The sequence below is a fragment of the Molothrus ater genome, chromosome 27, assembly GCF_012460135.2.
Source record: "Molothrus ater isolate BHLD 08-10-18 breed brown headed cowbird chromosome 27, BPBGC_Mater_1.1, whole genome shotgun sequence".
NCBI classification, from domain to species: Eukaryota; Metazoa; Chordata; class Aves; order Passeriformes; family Icteridae; genus Molothrus; species Molothrus ater.
The window spans coordinates 4,036,002-4,057,803 of record NC_050504.2 but is presented as its reverse complement, the minus strand read 5'-3'; the positions used below and the strand labels follow the sequence as shown (position 1 = coordinate 4,057,803).

The window sequence follows — 21,802 nt, the reverse complement described above, 5'->3', positions numbered from 1 at the left end:
CGGCCGCGTCCGGGGCGCGCCGGAAACGGCGCCGTGCTGGGAGAGGGGCGGGGCCCGAGCGCAGCGGGGCGGGGCCCGAGCGCAGCGGGGCGGGGCCCGAGGACGAGACCGGGACGAGACCGGGATGGGGAGTGCTGGGCACCGAGCCTTTACCAAGGCTATCACCACGACAATGCGAAGAAAGAGGAAAAAAGTGTAAGCAAAAAGATCTGGGCTTCGGTTGGCTTACACAGGGGCGTGGCTCCTTTCACTTCTTGAAAGGTTTGTTTCTTCTTTAAGACAAATGGGCAGTGTGTGTGTGTGTAGGAAAGAGATTTTTGTGCTGTTCCTGTGAGCCAGCGAAGGCTTCCTGCAGATAAGGAAAGCCCCGTATCTCTCTCAAGGAAGGTACCAGGGCTGTCACCACGACAATGTGAAGAAAGAGAGAGAGGAAGCTACAAGATATGGACTTTAGTTGGCTCACAGAATTACGTGGCTCCTTTTCACCTATTGAGAGTTTTGTTTCTTTTTTATGATCAATGGGCAGTGTATGTGTTTGTTTAGCAAATGTAAAGATCCTGTAAAACTATAAAGGCACCATGGTGCTTTAAAAGCCCCCTTGTACAGCCTTCTGCTCTGAGTCTTGGTGCTTGCACCCTTAAGTAAATGTAAACATCTTGTAAAACCATAAAAGCAACATGTTGCTTCAATAAATTAGTGTAAACAGCCCTCTGAGTGAGTCCTGGTGCTTTGTGCCGTGTGGGGGTCTATAGTGACACCATCCCAACGCCCCAGTTCACCCAAAATAAGATACAGAGATCACATCTGCTCTATAGAATATATTATAAATTATATCATGCATCCATTAACAAAATATACAAAGCCAACAGAAATATATCTATCTTAAGCCTGAGCATACAGCATCTAAACTCTAGTGAAAAGGAAACCTAAAGAGAAACAGCATCTCACACTTGCCACGTCAATCCTCAATTAGGTGTTCCTCCTCAAATGCTTCAGTTTTGTAGTTTACAGAACACATGAACGTTCCAAGTACAAAGGTACACATGGTGAACGTGGGTCCTGCTGGGCCTGACAGACCCCAGCAAATAAAACCACACTATGCTTCAAAGTGTCAGCAGCTTCTGCATTTCACCCCTGTCCTTCCTCCTCCTTGTCCCAGAGCTGGCATTAGTCAGAAGATACTCAAAAAAACCACATCCAAGTGAAGGTGGAAAGTCACAGAAGGATCTTTACCTGGTCCACAGCACACAGTTGTACTGGTGTACAGAGAGATGGGAAACATTGCAAAATACTTCTACTGTATTTCAAAATAAACATTTAAGAGTACATCTTCCACAATCTATAAAAATAGGTTTAAAAGGAAAGTGGTATGATACATTTGTTTTCTTGGACTATTTTAATGGTATTTTATCTCTATGGGTACTAAAGTCTTTTAAAAAATTACTGATAACCTGGCCAGCACAATACTGACACTGCTTCAGCTATGCTGTGACAAAACAAGAGTACTACTTTGAAGCAGGAGCAATATAAAATATTTTAGAATCAATGGTCTCTTACTGCAGCAAGGAAAAAATGTTTATTTGAAAGTAAGAATGTGGGCAACACTGTCAGCTGCTGAGGGACTGAGCTCTGAGGAGTTCTCTGCATAACCCACTGCACAGCAGTGTCTGGTGCTCATTTATTTGTCATTCTTCAGCATCCAATCTCTCAGCATATTTAGAAAGGAATTCTTAGATTGCCAAATTAAAGATGGGCATCTAAAAATCTTACCAGAAAAATGAATTCTACAAATGTGGCTATGGAAACACAGGACCAGATAAAGCCATCAGAGGAGACTGTACATTTGAAAGTGCTTAAGTTAATGCATTTTTCAAACTCTCATGTAAAGTTATGTGATCCCTGCTTCAAGCATTCTTTCCATTCCTAAACATTACAAAAATTTATACTCCAGTTCAGGTCTGGGTCCCTACACATTCTTGCATTTTTTAATGTGGTATTAACAGAGTAAAATGTTTGCACTGTAGTGAAAAAAGGTAACGGTCAAATTTTTTATATTTTTACAAAGAGCCTGTAAAGATTCCTAGAAAAGCCTTTCCTAGCCTTACACTCCATTTTTAACAAAATATTTTATGTAGGTTATACTTCTACAGTTAGAGATCTGGTGTGCACTATCAGTACTGATTCAATTGCTGGTGGTAATTTTCCTGCTTCATTCTGCTACAACAAACAACAACTTTACTGGTATTCATCAGTCGAACAGTTCCACTTTTAGACTTCTCAAAAGTCTGAATTCAAAATGAGTCTGAATTCAAGATGACTTCTCAAAAGTGTGAATTCAAGATGGCTTTCTTTTATGAGCAACTTCTTTTTCTTAGAATAATTTGTAAGATTGAAATTTGTCACTTTACTATCACACATTGGAAAACCAATTACTAAGTCCTCAGAAGAAACAAAGAAACTCCTAGTTTCAGGCATCTCTTGTAAATTAAGCAGGACTACATTTTATAGCAGCATTTTACACTGGTTTCTATCCCAAAGCTAATTAAGCCAACAAAGAAATTCCAGCTGCCTAAAAAAAACAAGTATATACACAATAAAATGGGAAGTTCTCACCTGGGTACAAAGTTGAGTTCTACATGATTCCCTGGTAAAAGGATTTGATCTGAAATTAGAGATTTAAAGACCACTCATTTAACTACGAGGTCTAAATAATAACTGAAATCCTGGTATCCATTTCAAGAGATGCCACAAGAGTTGTTTGACATTTCCACGAGGGTAGAAAGAAAAAGAAGTCAAATGCTCAAAGAAAAGCTGAAGTTTTAAGCCAAACCTCCAAACAGAGAGCAGCTGAGGAGCAGCCTGCTCATCTTGCAATCTTGAATTGGAGTTTACTCAATGAGGATTATTCCTCTCCCCAGCAGGCAGGTTTAGCACCTACTGCACCAGTCTCTGTTACTGATCTGAAGCAATTCAGTCACCACTTCAATCATGTTATTGTTGTGTTTCTTCAGCAGCCTCAAGTTTAACTGCCTGTCACAGAAGCCCATCTCACACAGACTGGACAGCAGAGTGGCAGTCTGCTCTTCTGGAGCTGCAGGCTGCTGAAAACAAAAGATATTAAGATAAATTTTAAAAGCTCATTTATTTTTTTGCCATTTGAACTGGGGGCCCTGCATTATGCTAGAATCAAACTGAGTCACAGAGGCTCTTCTGGCCCCATTTAAGCCATTTCTAATCCCCTTCACTGCTCATTTACAAAGGTGAGCTCCTACTCTTACACAAGGCTACAAGAGAAATGTTTTTATCCATATGGCATGGATTTCCCATTCTGCTGAGAGCAGCAAACCTTAAAGGGACACCATCAAACTTAACATTTTACTCTTACATTAACTCCAACACAGAATACTGGTACACTTTTAAAACCACACACCTGGAAATTTGTCATTCTATGAAACTCACCCAGCACACAGAGAGACACTCACCTGTTCAATAATGGGTGGTCCAGCAAATAATGCTTTGTAGGCAGAAGCAGCAACTGACAAAGCTCCTTTCATGAGCTCTCCTGCAATGCTGCTGCCCTGAGGGTACCTGTGAAGAGACCAGTGCTGCTTTAGGGTCAGTAAAGCCAAGGGTTTGCTTCAGTAAAATGTAAGGACTGCTGGACACAACAGCCTGTGATCCAAAGGAATCAGCAGTGTTTGGAAGTGAGCTGTACAAGAAGCTCATTCCTTCTTCTTGACACCTTCTAATTCAATTGTGGGTGTCTGCTTTCCATGAAGTGACCTTTGGTAAAGAGTTTAGTGCTCTCATCCAGAAGAGAACAGAGCTACATGAAAGCTGTGCACTGACACATCCATTCAGGGTGGGTAACTGCTATTTGTTTCCTATGAATACTTAAGTTACTTGATAGTCTATTACATATATATATATATATATGTGTATATATATATATTCTATACTCTAATATATAATATATTCTAATATATACTAGATATATTGTTTTCTATGAATACTTAAGTTACTTGATAGTCTATTACATATATATTCTATAATAGATATAATATATTCTAATACATACAAGATATATCTAATATGTAACATATTAGATATATATATTAGATATATATACACTCTAATATATTCTATATTAGATATAGAATCTATAGATTCTATATAATATAGAATATATTATATAGAATCTATATATATATTATATATATATAGATTAGATATATATATATCTAATATATAAATATATTAGATATATATATATACACACACTCTAATATATTCTATATTCTTATATATATATATATATATATATATATATATATATAGATATATATATATATATATATATATATATATATATCTATATATATATATCTATATATATATATATATATATATATATATATATATATATATATATATCTATATATATATATATCTATATTCTTACTCAACATTTTGACTCAGTATTTCAGGACTACTTTATGGCTAGCTTGTAAAATCCCCATGCTAAGAATCCGGAGATTTTCCAGAAAAAAAAACCCCACAGAATTTTAGAAGCATTCAACTTGAGCTCTTCATTAACTTTGGTTTGCCAGTTCTGCATCCTTTTGATTTGGGCCCAAGTAGAAACCAAGATCTTATGAAAACACAGCATGTTTGCTTTAAGAGGGGAGGCCTCTCTCCAAATTACTGACAACATGAAATCTATAGGCCAGAGCTTTCTCCTAGGTGTCTAATTAAGGTGTTCTCAGTCTAAAATAGTGCTTGTGAAGTCACAGCTTCAGCTTCATTACCTTGGGTATTCTGAGAACTTAGTGAGAAATGCAGAAGATCCTGGCTCTTGATTATCTTCACCACTGGGTTCTGGAAGAGGAAGACAAAATGTCAACATTTCCAGTTAATGACAATTAAGCTGGAGAAATGCAACACATACATAAACAGAAAAAAATGTCTCTCAATACAACAGTAACACTCTAATTTTAGTCATGCAGAGAATCCAGGATTCTGACTGCAGTGAAAGCATCAGAAGATTTTCAGAACCATGTGACTGATTCATCAGTGGTGTTTAACAAAGAGGAACTGCTGTCTCAGTGACTGGAACAGCAGCTTGAATACACAGCTCAGCAATTCCAGAGCAAGGTAATTTCCCAGATGCCTGTAAGTACTTTTGAGTATCCTCTTACCATTTCCCATAATAGATGCTCTTAACTGATCCACAAAACCAATTATTTCTTTATTTGCAACATCCACATAGCAAAAATTCAACACCCAGAGAAAAATTATAATCTTTACTTGGTAGATTTCTGCTCTCCTCAAGAGAAAGGAGACATCAAATTCAATACTAGGCATAAGGAACAGGTGATAGCAATAGTCTGCACCCTACATTAAATATGTCAATACCTTCTCTTTGTATCTGATCATGAGGAGCAGAAGAGACATGCTCTGAAGCTGCTGTGTTTGGTTCTTGGAAGGTAGAATTCTGAAGAGATGAAAGGCTCCTGAGAACAGAAGTCAAAAACATCACTATCACTACTTTTATTCTACACATACACACATAAACAAGTCATGATCAACAGAAAAAGGAAAAAAACTTCACATGCTCCCTTTCTCTCCCTCTCTTGCACTCATTTAAATCAGTGAGTTAAAAAAATACACAGGGCCCCCAAGACACAGGGCCCCCCAAACCACAGGGCCCCCCAAACCACAGGGCCCCCCAAACAGGCTCTATAAAGTTGCAGTATCTAAGAACATCTACCTCAGCATTTGATAAAAATGTTGTTACATTTCCTGCTTGGAAAGTACTAGACCTTGCAGAGCCTAGAGCAATACCAGCATCACCACTTTGTTGCTGTCCCCAGATCATACCTTTGTGCCTGGGGTAGGCTGTCCACAGGTGCTGGGGTTAGGGGTACTGCAGCCAGTGTTTGGGAAGTTGTCAGTGTCTCACTGACCTCCTGCATCTGTGGCTGCCTTCCCCCTTCTGGCTTCTCTGCTACTGTTTCAGGCTCTCCTGTCTTTTCTAAACCAGGCTGAGAAAGAGCTGAACTATACATGGAGTCACCCAAGGGCCGGCTGGTGTCGAAGCACTCGGGGAGGATAATGATGTAGTCCTCTGAGGAAGCAGAGGAGCACTGACTCTGAACATCATCTTTATCATCTTCCTCTTCATCACCATTGCCAGCAGCACTATGGGGGCTTGTGCTCTCATCAGACAGTGGAAGGTCCCCTAGGAGGAAAAAAGTGAGGTGTTAACCATTGTCCATTTGTATGGACAACAGCAGAGACAGAACTGTGCCAGCTGTAAGAAAAAAGTATTTAGAAATAACTGTAAACCTCAGCTGCTGCCATCCATGGTGCAATTTTCCCTGTTGTGGGGAGGGTGCAGTGTGAAAGAGTAACAGATCTTAATGTTAAGCCTTTGCAAATGCACTGCTGGTATTAATGCTTACAGTAAAAACTGGAGTAAGAGCTAAATAGAGAACTTCAACTGTGGTTTTCAGCTCCTAAGTTACACACATTAGAAACAGGTCAGAAACATTGCAAGCTATGTGTACAAAATATGGAGGCACCAGTCATGCATAATGTATGAGCACTTATTTGAATACCCAACTGGAACCTTTTGGTCTCAATTTCACTTCTTTAAAAAGCAGCTGTTGAACTAGCTGCTTATTAAAGCTAGTTTATTAAACTAGCTGCTTATTAAAGCACTGACACCAATTTTCTGACGTAATGATTCTCACAACTGGGACAATCTACCAATTCTCCTCATCTAATGAAGATCCATTTCCTAGAACAGTGTCAGGTCTTCTTACACATGACTTTTTTACAGCCTTATCTTATTCAAGCCCATTTTACTCACCACATGAATTTTCTGTCACTGGCTCTGACTGATGAATCTTGGCTTCCTCTTTGGAAGTGGAATTACTATTTATCACAGGAGATTCTTCAGTTATTGTATTGCAGCTGAAGGTGTCTTGCAGTGTGTGTAAAGAGTCTAACAAAAGCAATCAGGAAAAACAATTAAATGGTATCAACCAGCTGAGATGAGCAATCTGTGTCTCATGTCTGACTGCAAACAAGTCAAACCAGAGAAGGCAGCTAATGACAGAACTTACTCTGGAGGATTTTGGGGTTTTTTTGTGGGGGCTTGTGGTCAGGTGCAGCATCCAGGGTCAGAGATCTAATTACAGTTTCACAGACAAACTGAGTCCCACTCATATCTTCTTCCCCTTCCTCCTGGTTCAATGCATGTTCAGCTTTCACCTTCAGCACAGAAGAGTCCACAGAAAGGCAGGCTTCTGCCATTCCTTGGAAAGGGAAACAGAACAGATTTTACCACCACAGCAAAGAAATGTAACTGTAAGAAGAATTTTTTAGACTAGCCACAGCTAATATTGATTCTGTGTGTTATTTCTAAAAATTGAAGGACTTTTGAATTCAGCTCAAGTTGAACACAAAAGTGACTGAGAAGTATGGGGAGCACACCTGGAGGGTTTGGAGTATAACCTAGTCTATCAAGGGTAGATTGTTAATTCTCCCAACAGTTCTAGTGGTCAGACAAACCAAAAGAAGCATTTGAAAGGATTTTATACAAGGGCATGCAGCAATAGGACAGCAGGGAATGACTTTAACATGGAGGAGGGTACATTTACATTAGATATTAGGCAGAAATTCTTCCTTTTGAGGGTGGTGAGGCCCTGGCACAGGTTACCCAGAGAAGCTGGGGCTGCCCCTGGATCCCTGCAAGTGTCCAAGGCCAGGCTGGACAGGGCTTGGACCAGCCTGGGATAGGGGAAGCTGTCCCAGCTCATGGCAGGGTGGAACTGAACAATCTTTAAGGTCCCTTCCAACCCAACCCATTTGTGATTCTATGAGTTCTATGATTTCTATTTCCAATCTATGTATACATTATGCTCCAACCTCTATAATCACTAATGCAGTGTCAGACTCCAAACAACTTGTAATTTTATTTTTTTTCCAAAGAAGAGGAAGACAGTAATTAGAATTCCTTTCAGACATCAGCTTTGCTGACTCCAGAGAAGTGACAATATCCTCCCTTCACCCCCAAGCTCCTCAGGACTGCTGCTTACCAGGCACTAGTTTAAATCCACTCCCCTCGTTCTCCTCCTCTATCTGACCTAAGCCAGGTTTCTCCAGCAAGGGGCTGTCACGTGGCAAAGGGGACATGCATGGAGTCATGTCTGGAAAACACAGGGAGCAAAGAAAATTGGCACTAAAGGAGAAGGAGCCTCCATGAGGTAACATTTTTAAAAGTGATTCTTTTTAAGGGACTTTTAAAGACTGAAGAAATTTAGTTATTTTGAAAGATAATCTGGTGGAATAAACAACTAGCTTTGCTTAACTCTGCCACTGGCTGTGCAAAGAAAATGGCAGCATTCCTCAACATCTGGAATGTTATGTTCTTGGGGATATGAAGGTGAGAAGAAGCCAAGCTACACACAAAGGATAGCCAGAGCACAGGAGCCTTACCAACAGGAGTATTGTGTGGCACTCGCTCCAATTCCTGCACAATATTAATGTCCAACAGCTCAAAGGACAGCAAATCCTACAGGAAAAACACACAGAGTTTCCATGAGCAAAGTCTGAAAGCGAATCATATCTGTACTTGGCAGCACAGATGCCACTGAGGTACAAATAGCACTTTGTTCCTCAAGACAGTCTCAGGGGGCAGTTTTCCCACAACATATATTTACATCATTATGTAAAATGCTCAGAACTCCCTTATTAGGGCCAGAGAAAGACTCAATGCTGATTCTCTTCTGAGGGTCTTGATCTGTCCTACACATACCTTCCACATAATGACAGTGCCTAATACCAGTTTGAGAAAACAGCTCTGCTATATAAAATGCAATATACTCGTTCTGAAAATAGAGAGGCCATTTTTAGAGCTCAGAAGTTTTATTCTTGCAGATGTCTACCTCCCTAGACATCAAACCCAAGGTGGTTTGCTTTATATCCACCTGAATGTCAGCACTTTACCTGTGCAGTGAGGAGATCGACAGATGGGATATAAAATTCTCTCTCACTTGGCAGATTTTTGATCTTTAAAGGAACAGTTGGCAGAGATATTTCAGCCTGCTCTGCAATTTCACCTATCAGTTGAGCACCTGTCTCTGTCTCTAAGGAAGCATCCTGCAAAAACAAAACAAAAAAACAAAACAGGAGCTCCTTAGCCACAGTAAATAAAACATCACATGAAATCTAAAGTCTGAGTTTTGTGTAAACACACAAGTAATTTGAAAGAAACTTAAATCAACTCATTACAGAGCCAAAAGGCCAAGACCTAACAAAGAGAAATGCTGCAGTGTTTCAGTTCAATCAAAGAAGCAGACACAGCTGCCACAGACTGATAGCTGATGTCTTGCCTGTCAAAAAGAACAACTACTTTACAACTTAGAAATGCAATATATGTTGTATTTCTTTCCTATTAAAAAAGCAAAAAACCTAAAAGAATCCCTTTGAATAGTCAGTTAGGAATACTATGCCAAATAATACACAGTGCTCCTTCTCCTAGGCAATTCTGAGCTGCCCCAAATACCAGGTGAGTGACTTGCCTGTTTGCTTCTGGAAGCTTTACTCTTGTGACAGGAGTCAGAACCCTTCCAATCACCTTCTACACAGTCAGCAGCTGGAGAGGGATCCACAACAATACTGCACCAGATCCTTGGGCCAAACTGCTCCCCTCTGTGTGACAGTCTCCAGTGAGAAGTGTAAGTTCCTTCTATGTTGGGAGCTACAAACTCAACTGAAACAGTTCCCACTTGTCCAGATGGGAGGGATGGCACTATCACATCTTTTTTCTCAGCAGACGCCAAGGTCAGGTTACCCCACATAAGTTTCAACTGAAATAATACAACAGAAAAAGCCAAAAGTTAACTTCTCAAGCCTCTCTGCAAAGTGTGGGCAGTTCCTCTGCATAGCTCCTCTGCTGAAAGGCCCTGTGGGTGGCAGGCATGGAGCAGGCAGGCTGCTAGTACACATCCCCACATAAATCACTATCAACACAAAGACATCAACACACAAAGACATCAACACACAAAGACATCAACACACAAAGACATCAACACACAAAGACATCAACACACAAAGATACCCCCATCTTTCAACACAAATGCAGCCAATCACAGAACAAAGGGGTTTGGAGGTCAGAAAAGACACCAGACAGCTGTAAATGGGTCAAACTGCACCACTGTAACATGGGGGATACACTATTGATGGGAAACATTAATATTCAGTGATGGAGCTCAATCCCTTCCTTCCCAAAGCCTACACTTTTGTAAAGAGTACCTACACAGCTTATTGCCCCAAAATTCCCAGCTGAATTCAACAGGCCAAAGGAAATCTTCAACAGGTCCTAACAGAGAATGCACCTGCAAATGTTATCTCCCAGAATGATTTTAGTGTGTAGAAGGAAGAGCAAAGGCAAGATACCTTGGTGTCTGAGCTCCACTCCACATTGCCAGTATTTTTCATTCGCCAGTGTTTGATAAACTTTGTTCCTGGTTTCAAGTGAGTCCCATCAGGCAAATTCTCATCCACAAATACTGCACTAAGTGTTGGGACAATTGCTTGGAAGGGTTGATTAGGATTCCTGGGATTGGAGAGAGGAAACAGAAAAAAAAATCCACCAAAACTGAAGTTCAGCTGCTGATTGATGTTAATTTGGCTTTTAAATGCCCTAAATGGAAGGGATGAATGAAAGAAACAAACTGTACAAGCTTTACACTGCACAGTCATAAACTCAAAGGGAGTGGGAAATGCAGAGCAGCTGCCTGCAAAGGCTGCTGTCTAATGAACCTCAGCTTAAGAGCACATTAAAAAAAAGAAATAGCAGTGAACATAAATATACAGAATGTACTTGACTTTTTGCAGACAAACTTAATAGAGCAGGAAGATACAGACTGTTTCTAAACTGGCAGTAAATATTAATTTAATGTATGAGCATGCATGTGTATATATAACCCCAGGCACTCCCCTTCCTCCTAAATCTACATAAATCACTACATTTCTGGTAATAACCATCAGCCACTTTTTTTTTTTTCCTTTCTCCTACTCTCCTCTCAATTAAAAACACTCTACCTTACAAATGGCATTTGGACTAAATTCTCACCCAGTCAAATGACAAATCACCCTTCAAATGAGCAACTCCATAACCTTCCTCCAGTTACTTTAACTCAGTCTCATAACAAAAGCTCAGACAGCACAACTGCCAGATGCTCAGTTAACAACAAGCCTTACAGGAAGGTATTAGGCTGGACACTCTCAGATTTCAGAGCAGGTGAGCCATTTGTTTCCAACACATGGATAGAGTTCCACAGATGAATTTTCCTGTGCAATTTTAGCTGCTTTTTGAGCTCTCGGACCTCTGCTTTTCGCTGTTTCTTCTCTGCTCGCAATCTTTGCTTCTCTGCCTTCAGAAATCTTTTGTCCATCTGTTTCTGGAGCCTGCAAAGCAATTAACACACCTTATTACACTAAACTGATCACAATTTATCTTTATCCACCACAGTCTTAGTCTCAAGGAAACCCTTCAGGAAATATCCCATGCTTCTAGACTGGATACCAAGTGATTTTAGAAGAACATCCTCAGAATGCTTGAGGAACTCTTTTGAATGATCTCTGAAAGAACAAAAAAAGGCAGGCACAGAATGCTCAAAGAAAAAGCAAGCTCCCAAAGTTTACAACCCCAAAAGTCTGTCTTTTCTACTTTGTTGTTAAAAACACTGTAAGATTTATGACTTATGCCCTTTAAGAAAATCTGAGTACCATTTCCATTTTTTGTTATCTCTACAATAAAAGCTGAACCCCAACTCCACCACAGGTGTTTCCTTGCAATCCAAACAACCTTGCCAGGCACTGCCAGGGGCCAGCATTTACCTGACTTGCTCCAGAGTGGCAGGCAGGCGTGGGGACAGCTCTGCCAGGCTGTAACTGTCAGCCCCACAGGGGATGGGTCTGCGCAGCTTTAACAAGACGTGGTTTGGATCGTGTGCATACGTTCCTGCCTCACACTCCTCACAGATATTGTAGGCTGGACAAAGGCTGCAAAGCAGAAAACACAAAGTTATCAAGAGGCAAGGAATTTCTGCAGAGAGACTTTCACTGTAAGCAGTTTCCAAGTGACAGCAGCTGGATGTCTCACTTTTAGATCAATATTTGGAGCCATGACACCTGCATGATTACCTCTCTTCTTGGCAAAACTGCACCACAGTTCCCACTTCTCTGAACACACACTGAAAAAATGTGATGCTTCCTTTAGCACAAGTGATTAAAATTTTTGCTATGATGGGCAGAACATTTTATCAAAACCCAGTGCCAGAAACAGCACCATACTTATGAAAATACAGTGGGTAAGTCAGCAAGCATTCAGGGATGCAAAGCAGATTGCTCCTCCAGGAACAGGGCTGATAAAAACCAGACTGTCACCTCCTGCCAGCAAGGGAAAAAAAAATCCAAAGAAAAACTCCTGTTGGCATTTCATCCACTGCTTCTGCCTAGTCCCAAAATGCTGATCTTCACAGCAGTTGCCTCATTCAAATAAAACTCTCACTTTTAACACCTTCCTTCAGACATTTACCAAAATCTATTTCATATTATTAGACAGACAAGAGTGCAGTCATTAAGAAAAAGTATGACCTGCCTTAGTCTCACTGACTCAGAACCAAACAAAAAACTGTTACAGACTAGTGGTTCTAAGTTTTGCTTTTTTGTTTAGTTAAACAAACAAAACCTTTCTGCTACAATTATTGCATCTTATTACTGCAGATAAGGTAAAGAGCCATTGAGAAGACAGCTCTGAAGTTCTCTGAACTGTGTTCATTGAGAACACAGCGTTATAAAGTTCTCTCACTTTAACAATCACCTTTTCTCAAAATACCATTCATCTTGCTTTTATGTAGATAAAGTCTAGTGAGCACAGGAGGGAACATCAGCAGTCCACATAGTGGATATTCTGAAATGTCCAGCAGGCTGCAGATTGGGAACCTAGAAGTATCTAACCCCAAGACAGATTCTCTCTTACTCACAGGCTGTGCCTGGCAGGTTCCCCATACCTCCAGCTCACTGAAATGTCCAGCAGGCTGTGGATTGGGAAGCCAGCAGTATCCAAGCCCAGAGAGTTTCTCTCTCACTCGCAGGCTGTGCCTGGCACGTTCCCATCCTGAAGCACTGAAATGTCCAGCAGGCTGTGGATTGGGAAGCCAGCAGTATCCAACTCCAGAGAGTTTCTCACTCACTCACAGGCTGTGCCTGGCAGGTTCCCCATCCTCCCAAGCTCACTGAAATGTCCAGCAGGCTGTGGATTGGGAACCTGGAAGTATCTACCCCAAGACAGTTTCTCTCTCACTCACAGGCTGTGCCTGGCACGTTCCCATCCTCCCAGCACTGAAATGTCCAGCAGGCTGCAGGCTGGGAATCTAGAAGTATTTAACCCCAAGACAGTTTCTCTCTCACTCACAGGCTGTGCCTGGCAGGTTCCCCATACCTCCAGCTCACTGAAATGTCCAGCAGGCTGTGGATTGGGAACCCAGCAGTATCCAAGCCCAGAGAGTTTCTCTCTCACTCAGAGGCTGTGCCTGGCAGGTTCCCCACACTCCCAGCACTGGAATGTCCAGCAGGCTGTGGATTGGGAACCCAGCAGTATCCAACTCCAGAGAGTTTCTCTCTCACTCACAGGCTGTGCCTGGCAGGCTCCCCACACTCCCAGCTCACTCTACCAGCACTGAAATGTCCAGCAGGCTGCAGGCTGGGAACCCAGCAGTATCCACCCCCAGAGAGTTTCTCTCTCTCTCTCTCAGCCCCAGCCCCTGTACCTGCACTGGTAGCGGACCCCGACGATGCGAGCCTGGCAGCTGCAGCAGGACATGAGCCAGTCCCAGGGGCTGCTGCTGCTCCCCACGGGGCTCTCTGAAGGTGCAGGTGCTGCTGGAAATGAGCTCTCACAAAAATCTGCAGGCTGGCTGCAAGGAACAAGCTTCTCATACAGCTTCTGCTCCAGCCTCTCAACAGTCTCCTTAACTACTTGTTCCCTGAACTGGAAAGAAATGAAAGCAGTGGTGAATGAGAGCCACCTCTGAAGTTTGAAATGCTGAGTTACATTGTCCCAAGTCTCCCAATCTGTCAGTAGCCACAGACTACTTCAAAATCATTTCCCCTACCCCCAGCACACTCTTCATAAAATTATGATAATATATAATACATACAATATATATGATAACATTATTATAATTTTATATTATTATAATGTTACCATATTATATATATCACACAATATTATATTATCATATATATTATATATAACATCTATAATATGACAATATATAAACAAATACCACATTCCTGAGAGAGGACTTGTATTTTAGTAAATACCAAGGCAAATTAAAAATCACATATTTGTGCTTACAATATTGTTTTTCTTCCATAAGCTTGCATGAAGGGAAGGAAACTTATCTCCAAAACTGGGCAATCAAGAGCCTACAACAGCAACACTCCCCATGCTCTCCCCACAATGAGTCTGGAATTCCCATGTGCCACAAGGATTCTGTTTGTTATGGGAGCTACTTAAAACTACTCTCAAATGAAATCAAATGCCCAAACTAAACATTCCACTTTGCACAAGTGGCATGGATCAAGTTTATGGTTTGGGGTTTTTTAAGGTATCCCTTGTAGACATAGTTAAACATCCAGTTCTCATTAAGATCCTGGTCACAAGTGCTGATGGCAAGAGTGTTCAGATGTCAGGCATCAAAAAGATCTCTTCCAACAACAATAAAACTGAAGTAAATAAAAACTTGCAAGACAATACACTTACTGTTTCCAAGTAGCTAGTAAACCATTCTGGAGGATTTTCATTTGTGCTTTCTGCTCTGGTCTGATTTAGCTTTTGCTGGGGAACAAAATAAACCAAAACAAAACCAAAAAAAAGTATGCAAAGTTAAAACCAAAACAAACTCAACACAGCAAGGTAACTGCTGAAATAGCTTTTAAGTGTCTTTATAGAAAAATATTTAAGTAGCCACTGACATTTTCCTGAAACATTTCTGCCTCATTAGCATTTGAGTGTAATTACACAGCAAAGAAATCAAGTCAGGCAGAAGTTCCCAGATGGCAATGAGGGCTTCAGGAGATCAACTGCTCTGTTTTGAGAATGGTCAACATGAAAGCACTGGCATTTCTAAAGACAGCATCAAATTATCCTCTTGAAAACATTCAAACTATTTGGTGAGCTTCAGCAGGTGCAGGGAACTGAAACAGAGAAACCAACTTCTGGACTCAGTTTTTATATGTGGCTAAAGAGGACAATCAGTCTACAAAGTGATTTCCATTTATTAATTCTTTGGTTTAATGCAGCTCAGCTTCTTACCTGCATGGTCAGCTCCTTGTCATTTTTCAATTCTTCCTCTAACCCCTGAGCTAGCATGGAATGATGCAAAAGTGGTTTCTTCTCATCTTTAAGAAGCACCAGCTTTTCTGTCACATTTTTTTCATGTAGTTGCAAAGCATGAGAAGAGTTCTTTTCATAGGCATTCATCTGAAGCTGATTTCCCTGTTTTACTGCAATCTAAATAAACACAACACACATACACCATGTTTTCCACTTACAATCAGCATACAGAATCTGTAAAAACACAACATTACACTACATTGGAGAGTTTGGCAAAAGGGTGGGGAAAGACTAACAGACAAAAAGAAAAACTGAGAGAGATGCCAAGGTAGAGTCAGCTGATATTCTACTTCTGAAAGGTTATTAATATACTTATTAAAAAGTTTATAAAAAGCCAAAGGATAATCATGCAAATATTCTGCTGGAATTCCTCAGCCTACAATAAAGTGTTCCTAGGAGGCAGTAATCAAGAGATTCTGTCCAGAAAATTTATTTTGAAATTATCAGATTTGAAATTCAAACCATGAGTAAAAAGTTGTGAAAGACTTAATAATGTAAAACAGGAATGCAAACAAATGCAATTCTTATTTTGTCCAAGTGCTTATAAAGTAACTAAGCATTGACTCTACCAAGTTTTAATGATCTACTCTGCAGCAGAGTCTCTGTGGCAAGATTTCTGAAGGGTTTCACTAAAGCCCAGTATTTCCAAATATGGGGTTACTGTTGAAGGCTTTGCCAAAGCCAATCCCTTCACCAACCACTGCTGCTCAGGGTCCTGAATCCAACTCCTATTCAACTAACTTATAAAAACAAAGACCAACCAGGATAGAAAAAAAAAAAGGATTAAGACATTCAAGCTACTGTCCAAAGCTAGAAAACAGCTTTGAAGAACTATTCTGATTTCCTGGGCCAGGTAATGCCACTTTTTTTTCTCAGCTACACCAGTTTTAATTACAGAAGGATGAATACATTGAAAAAAGTCAAAGAGCACAGTTACCTTCAGAGCTTCTTCATACTCCTCTAAAGAAAAATAGAAAGAAGAGTGAATGGCCCCTATCTCACACAACAGATGTAAGTTTATCACACAGTATTTAGAAACCTTTACATGACATTGGGGGCCTCCCCTACCTTCTGTAAATTCTCTTAAATTAAAAGCCTAATTAAATTAGTGCAAGGATTTGTATATACAGCAACAAGCACACATTTTCACAGCTAAGAGCCACAACATTCCACTAATTTAGTCACTTCCAGTTTGTTCCTATGGATCAAGAATTCTTTCCTTTGGGAAGAATCCGATGCCAAATCATATATAAACCACAAAAATCCAAAAGCAATCATTCTTGATGGTGCATCTTCAAAAAACACAAGCAACAGTTGGGGTCTCTAATCTTGATTTCACCTCAGTAAAGCAGCAGCTCACCTTTGCTGTTCACAGAGACCTGCAAAGAGAAGCAACAGTGAGCAAGGGGCACAGACACATCTTTGCAGTTCTCTTAAAATGAACATCCTTCAGAATAACCATGCTTTCACTGCCAGCTGCTAAAGCAGCAGCCCTTTAGCTGCTTGTTATGGCCATGTTTAATCATTCCCAAAGCTGTGGTGCTCTGGAGCAGCCCATGTTTGTTACTGGCTTGGCACAGGGGGCAGCTCTGGCACTGCTGATGGCCAGAACAAGCTGCTCTCCTCAAAAGGCACTGCCTGTGCCCCTGGGCTCACTGCACAGCTCCAGAGCTCGGCCCCACTTGCTCTAAATGCCCAGTTAAGGGCTTCAAAAGATCAATTAAGTGTTTCATAAGCCCATTCTTCTACAGAAAATTAATTACCAATGGTGCACATAGAAGTCACTGACAGGAAGCTATTTAACCCCCACAGCATCACAGGATTCTGAACAATGTTTGCTCAGTATTTCAGAAAAAAGCTTTCATAGATTTATCTGTGAAATAATATTTATAAATATTATTGTGTAAATATAAATATAAATATTATCTGTGTAAATAAATATTTATATTTACATATTATACAGGCTGGAAAATAAGGGGAGAATCATTCTCTGAAAGGTTGTTGGAAGCTTCTTGACATTTCCCATTAGGGAAAAATAGTAAGAACAAGAACCTATATCTCATTTAGGAGAGCCATAATCCAAGCAGTGGAACTCTGTGTTTGCAAAAGGTCATTCTGTGTGAGAGTTACATTCCCCTCTGAATCTCTAGATAAACAAAAACAATATGAGAGGGTGAGACTGTGCCAAGCAGGAAGTTACTCAACAAGGACAACTAGAAGTAACCAATTTGTTTTCTGAGTCAGTAATCTGCTTGGAGATTACAGCAATTGCATAAAGCAAGCAGAGGATTTGAGTACACCAGATCACTGAAGCCAACCTGTGCTAATGACAGGGGACCTGCATTTTCCAGAGGAAGGAGTGTGGAGACAGGGCTTTACCACAGCTGCAAACAAAAATAGTTACAACTACCTGGCACAGACATCTTTTCTGAAAAAATCCTTTCATTAGGGTCTTTTCTTCTGGGAAGCTTCAGCTTCTCCATGTTTGTGATTTGGAGAATTGTTTACCCAGCATGTGAAATTGTTTTTACTTGGTGACCAATGACAGCCACCTGTGTCAAGGCTGTGAGCAGTCACAAGATTTTATTATCATTCCTTTCCTTTCAAGCCTTCTGATGAAATCCTTTCTTCTATTCTTTAGTATACTTCTAATATATAATTTTCTTCTAATATAATATATATCATAAGATAATTAATCAGCCTTCTGAAACATGGAGTCAAGATTTTCATCTCTTCCCTCGTCCTGGGACCCCTGTGAACACCACCACAACTACCTCATAAAAAATAGAAAAATAAAAAAGTTTAAAAATAAATAAGTTCCTCAATGGAAACATTCCTCCCTCAGAGCACACAGAACCACTGGGTGTTTCAACAGGGTGGGAAAAAGAAAGGCAGGAGCTTCTAAAAAAAAGCAGTTTAAAATATGAATGCTGCATTAAGAGTAAAACCACAGGACTATCAGCTATTTTCTTATGAAAGGGGCAAACATTCCCCCACCCTGATCTGCATAAAAGACTCTGCTGAAGGACCCAGTGCCAACCATCAGGAGGCACAAAGTCATTCCTGCAGCAGCCATTATTCAGCTGATTTATTGGGAGTGTGGGGTGGCAGGGATTTTACCTCATCATTGTCCTCATCAATGTACTTGATCTGAACGTTGTCCAGGTCAAATGAAACTTTAACCTGTAAGAAAAAGAACGAACACAAAACCATAGTGAGGCAGGACCTCAGTTAATTATGATTATTAATTAGGAATAACATTAAAACCCTTCTGTCCCTCCCTTCAGTTTCTCAGTGGAAGCAAACACTGTTTTACCAAATCCATTCCTCTGGAGCTGAACTCTTCCCAGTGCCTTCCCTCCAAGCTTTATTCTTTTCAGTAGGGAAAGTTAGTAAACACATCTTTTTCCTCTTGCACCTTGCCAGGTTAATGTTTACTCCAAAATAAATAATCAAAACCTCCCCATTCTAAGAGGACAAGCTCAGGGTTAACAAACTCAGTCATGGTAAACACTGCAAAACATGAAGATAAAAGACAAACAATCCCTAAAACTCTTTTTAGAAAGCACCTGGGAGACAGCTCACCAAGGTGATCAGCCTTTTCTCAGCCTATGAAAACTCACAGAATAAAGCTGAGCAGATATTTTGCATTTTACATTAGGAAGGCAGGATGAGCAGCACCAAATGAACCATAAAATGAAAGCAGCTGTTTCCATATGCTGAGTCGTTGAGGCTCCTGTATGTTTTTGTACCTGGTTCCTACAAAAATCACATTTTTCTGTCTTGGTTTGGACAGACAGGTGTCTGCTAAGGAAAGCAGGAGCCTCCCTTGAAATGGAAAATGTAAACTCCCTTCTTCTGAATTATCACAATTTTTAAATTAAGGGGATCTCAGGCAAAGATATGGGAATAGGAACAACAGTTCCTGTTTGGACCAGGTTCCTACAAAAACCGGAGTTTTGCCAACAGAAACTCTCAGAAACAACTGACACACGTCCTGCCTGGCCAGAGCTAAGAGAACAACAACAGCCTCAGGCAAGAGGGGCTGCCTGGGGAGTGACGGGGACACACGGACACGGGGACACACGGACACGGGGACACACGGACACGGGGACACAGCCCCACTGGAGCACAGGGACACACGGACACGGGGACACACGGACACGGGGACACACGGACACGGGGACACACGGACACGGGGACACACGGACACGGGGACACTGCCCCACTGGAGCACGGGGACACAGAGACGCAGCCCCATTGGAGCACGGGGACACACGGACACAGCCCCATTGGAGCACGGGGACACACGGACACGGCCCCACTGGAGCACGGGGACACACGGACACACAGACACTGAAGGACAGGGACACACGGACACATTCTGAACATGCTCCAGGCAGGCTGTTCCAGCAGCACATCCCAAATTCTGGGAGTGCAGTGACAGACCCAACTTGCTTTGTCAGGAAGAAGCTGTGCTCTGTACTTCCATGGTCTGGAACCACAGATTGTTCTCTGAACTCAGGGCAGAACAAGAGCTCACAAGTTTGTAAATTCATAAGTTTATCCCTTATAAACACCAACCACATTGAATAAAAGACCAAAATATAACAAGGACACAAGTTTAACTCCCTTGGAACAATAATTCCCACAACAGAGACAACCCCTGGCTGTACCTCAGGGAAACACTGTAATAGAACACCACACCTTGAACAAACACACCCTGGCTCTCAGAATACCTGAGATTAAGGGCAGCACAGTGCTTACACTGTAATCTGCTTCCAGCTTTGATGCAAGCAGGGCTCTGACCAGCTCAGACATTCCTGCAGCTCTACTTGCTCTAAGTATTTTAAGATTAGAGCCAGTGCCTCTTTCAGAGGACTGAAATACAGCAAAGGAAGGGGATGCAGCTCAAACTTTGAACTTGAGCAATTCATAAAATAAAACCAGTCCTGCGTGTGTACTGGAATATATTGGTCAGAAAAGGAGATGAAAAAGAGAAAATAACACAGCAACAAGATCTCTTCAGATGGATCTTTGAAAGCAAGCTAAAAAAAACCAGAAGAGTTGTGTGGAAGAGGTTTTACAGCAACTTCTGTGAGCCAGTGAGGAGTTTGAGAAGAGGATCCATGTTTACCCCTGAAAGAATTTCCTACCAAGGTCATTGACACAGAAACCAAGAAAGAAAGAAGGATAAATAAGAGAAACCTGAACTGTCTATTCCAATGAGCACTTTGTTTGTCTCTGGTAACCAATGAGTAAAGTGTAAACTTATGAGCTTTATAAGAATGTATAAAAAGCATGCAGGCTATAATAAAAACCGTTTGAAGCCTTCTGAAAATGGAGTGCGTTGTCTCAGTCTTAACTACGCCACAGCTGCTACAGAATTCATTAATAACGATAATAATAATAATGTTAGTTTCATCATAGCCAAGGGAGTCCTCACAACAATTTCACACTAAGCTAATACAGGAATTGTCACTGAATTGCCTTGAAAACAAGCACCCAAACAAACTCGGAGCTGTACCAAGAGCAGGATACACAGACCTGCCCACGCAGGTACGGCCCAGTCAGAGCCTGTTCTACCCGAACCACCTCACACAAAGCTCCGGGAACCAAGGGACCAAACTAAAATCTATTCGTGACTCAGGATCCCAGAGAGCACAGACAAATCTTTAGAAAAGCACAGACGGGTGTTGCTTCACTATAAATACTTCAATAAGGATAGGAAATAATAGAATGTGCTTTACAGAAGGATAGAGCCAAACCTATCCTGTGGAAAAGGGCAAAGAGCACAGCTAATACCAGCTGCTCACACAGAAAAAAAAAAGAGCCCTTGAGAATCTTTTTCCAAACCAGGCCGTGCATGCCAATCTAAGCACACAGCAGGAGCGAACTACGCTATTTAGGCAAAAATAAAAATCGAGACTGCAGTCCTATGAACCAGCACTTCTAACAGCCTGTGAAATGGAGGACACTGCTTCGGAAAGCGCGGTCAGAGTCGCTGGGCCCTCAAAGCCTCGCCGGCCCGGTCAGCGCCTCGCCGGGCCGGCTCCCGGCGGCTGCGGCCCCCCCGCCCCGCCTCCCGCGGCCAGCCCGAGCTCACCATGGCCTCCACATCGGCCCACGTCGTGTGCGCCGGGTCGGACACGAGGAAGGAGCGGGTGTCGCCGCGGCAGGTGACGCGCAGGGTGACCCGCGGCTCCATAGCGCGCTCCCGCGGGGCCGGGGCTGGAGGCGCCAGCCCTCCCGATAGGCACAACATGGCGGCCCGAGGGCGGCCCGCCCCGCACCCGCTGCGCACGGATATTGGCGGAGCCGCCT

At 41.7% G+C, this 21,802-nt stretch overlaps 1 protein-coding gene across 3 annotated transcripts; it reads right to left on the bottom strand.

Moving 5' to 3' along the window:
• Window positions 1-803: 803 nt before the first annotated feature.
• Window positions 804-21,737, bottom strand: NBR1 (NBR1 autophagy cargo receptor). Of its 3 annotated transcripts, none has more exons than XM_036399013.1 (21): window positions 21,585-21,737; window positions 18,599-18,661; window positions 16,839-16,857; window positions 16,416-16,438; window positions 15,398-15,595; window positions 14,846-14,920; window positions 13,848-14,068; window positions 11,914-12,078; window positions 11,275-11,481; window positions 10,468-10,627; window positions 9,591-9,878; window positions 9,016-9,168; window positions 8,506-8,581; window positions 8,106-8,216; window positions 7,131-7,322; window positions 6,875-7,009; window positions 5,881-6,241; window positions 5,416-5,513; window positions 4,809-4,878; window positions 3,483-3,588; window positions 804-3,101 (listed from the first exon to the last, which is right to left on the bottom strand). In XM_036399013.1, exons 1-21 carry the CDS (start codon window positions 21,684-21,686, stop codon window positions 2,928-2,930), a joined length of 2,997 nt encoding a protein of 998 aa, XP_036254906.1. In that variant the 5' UTR covers window positions 21,687-21,737; the 3' UTR covers window positions 804-2,927. The 3 variants fall into 3 exon arrangements, with proteins under 3 accessions (XP_036254906.1, XP_036254907.1, XP_036254908.1); XM_036399014.1 differs by having other exon boundaries at window positions 804-3,098; window positions 21,585-21,736; XM_036399015.1 differs by lacking the exon at window positions 8,106-8,216.
• Between the last annotated feature and the right edge of the window lie 65 nt (window positions 21,738-21,802).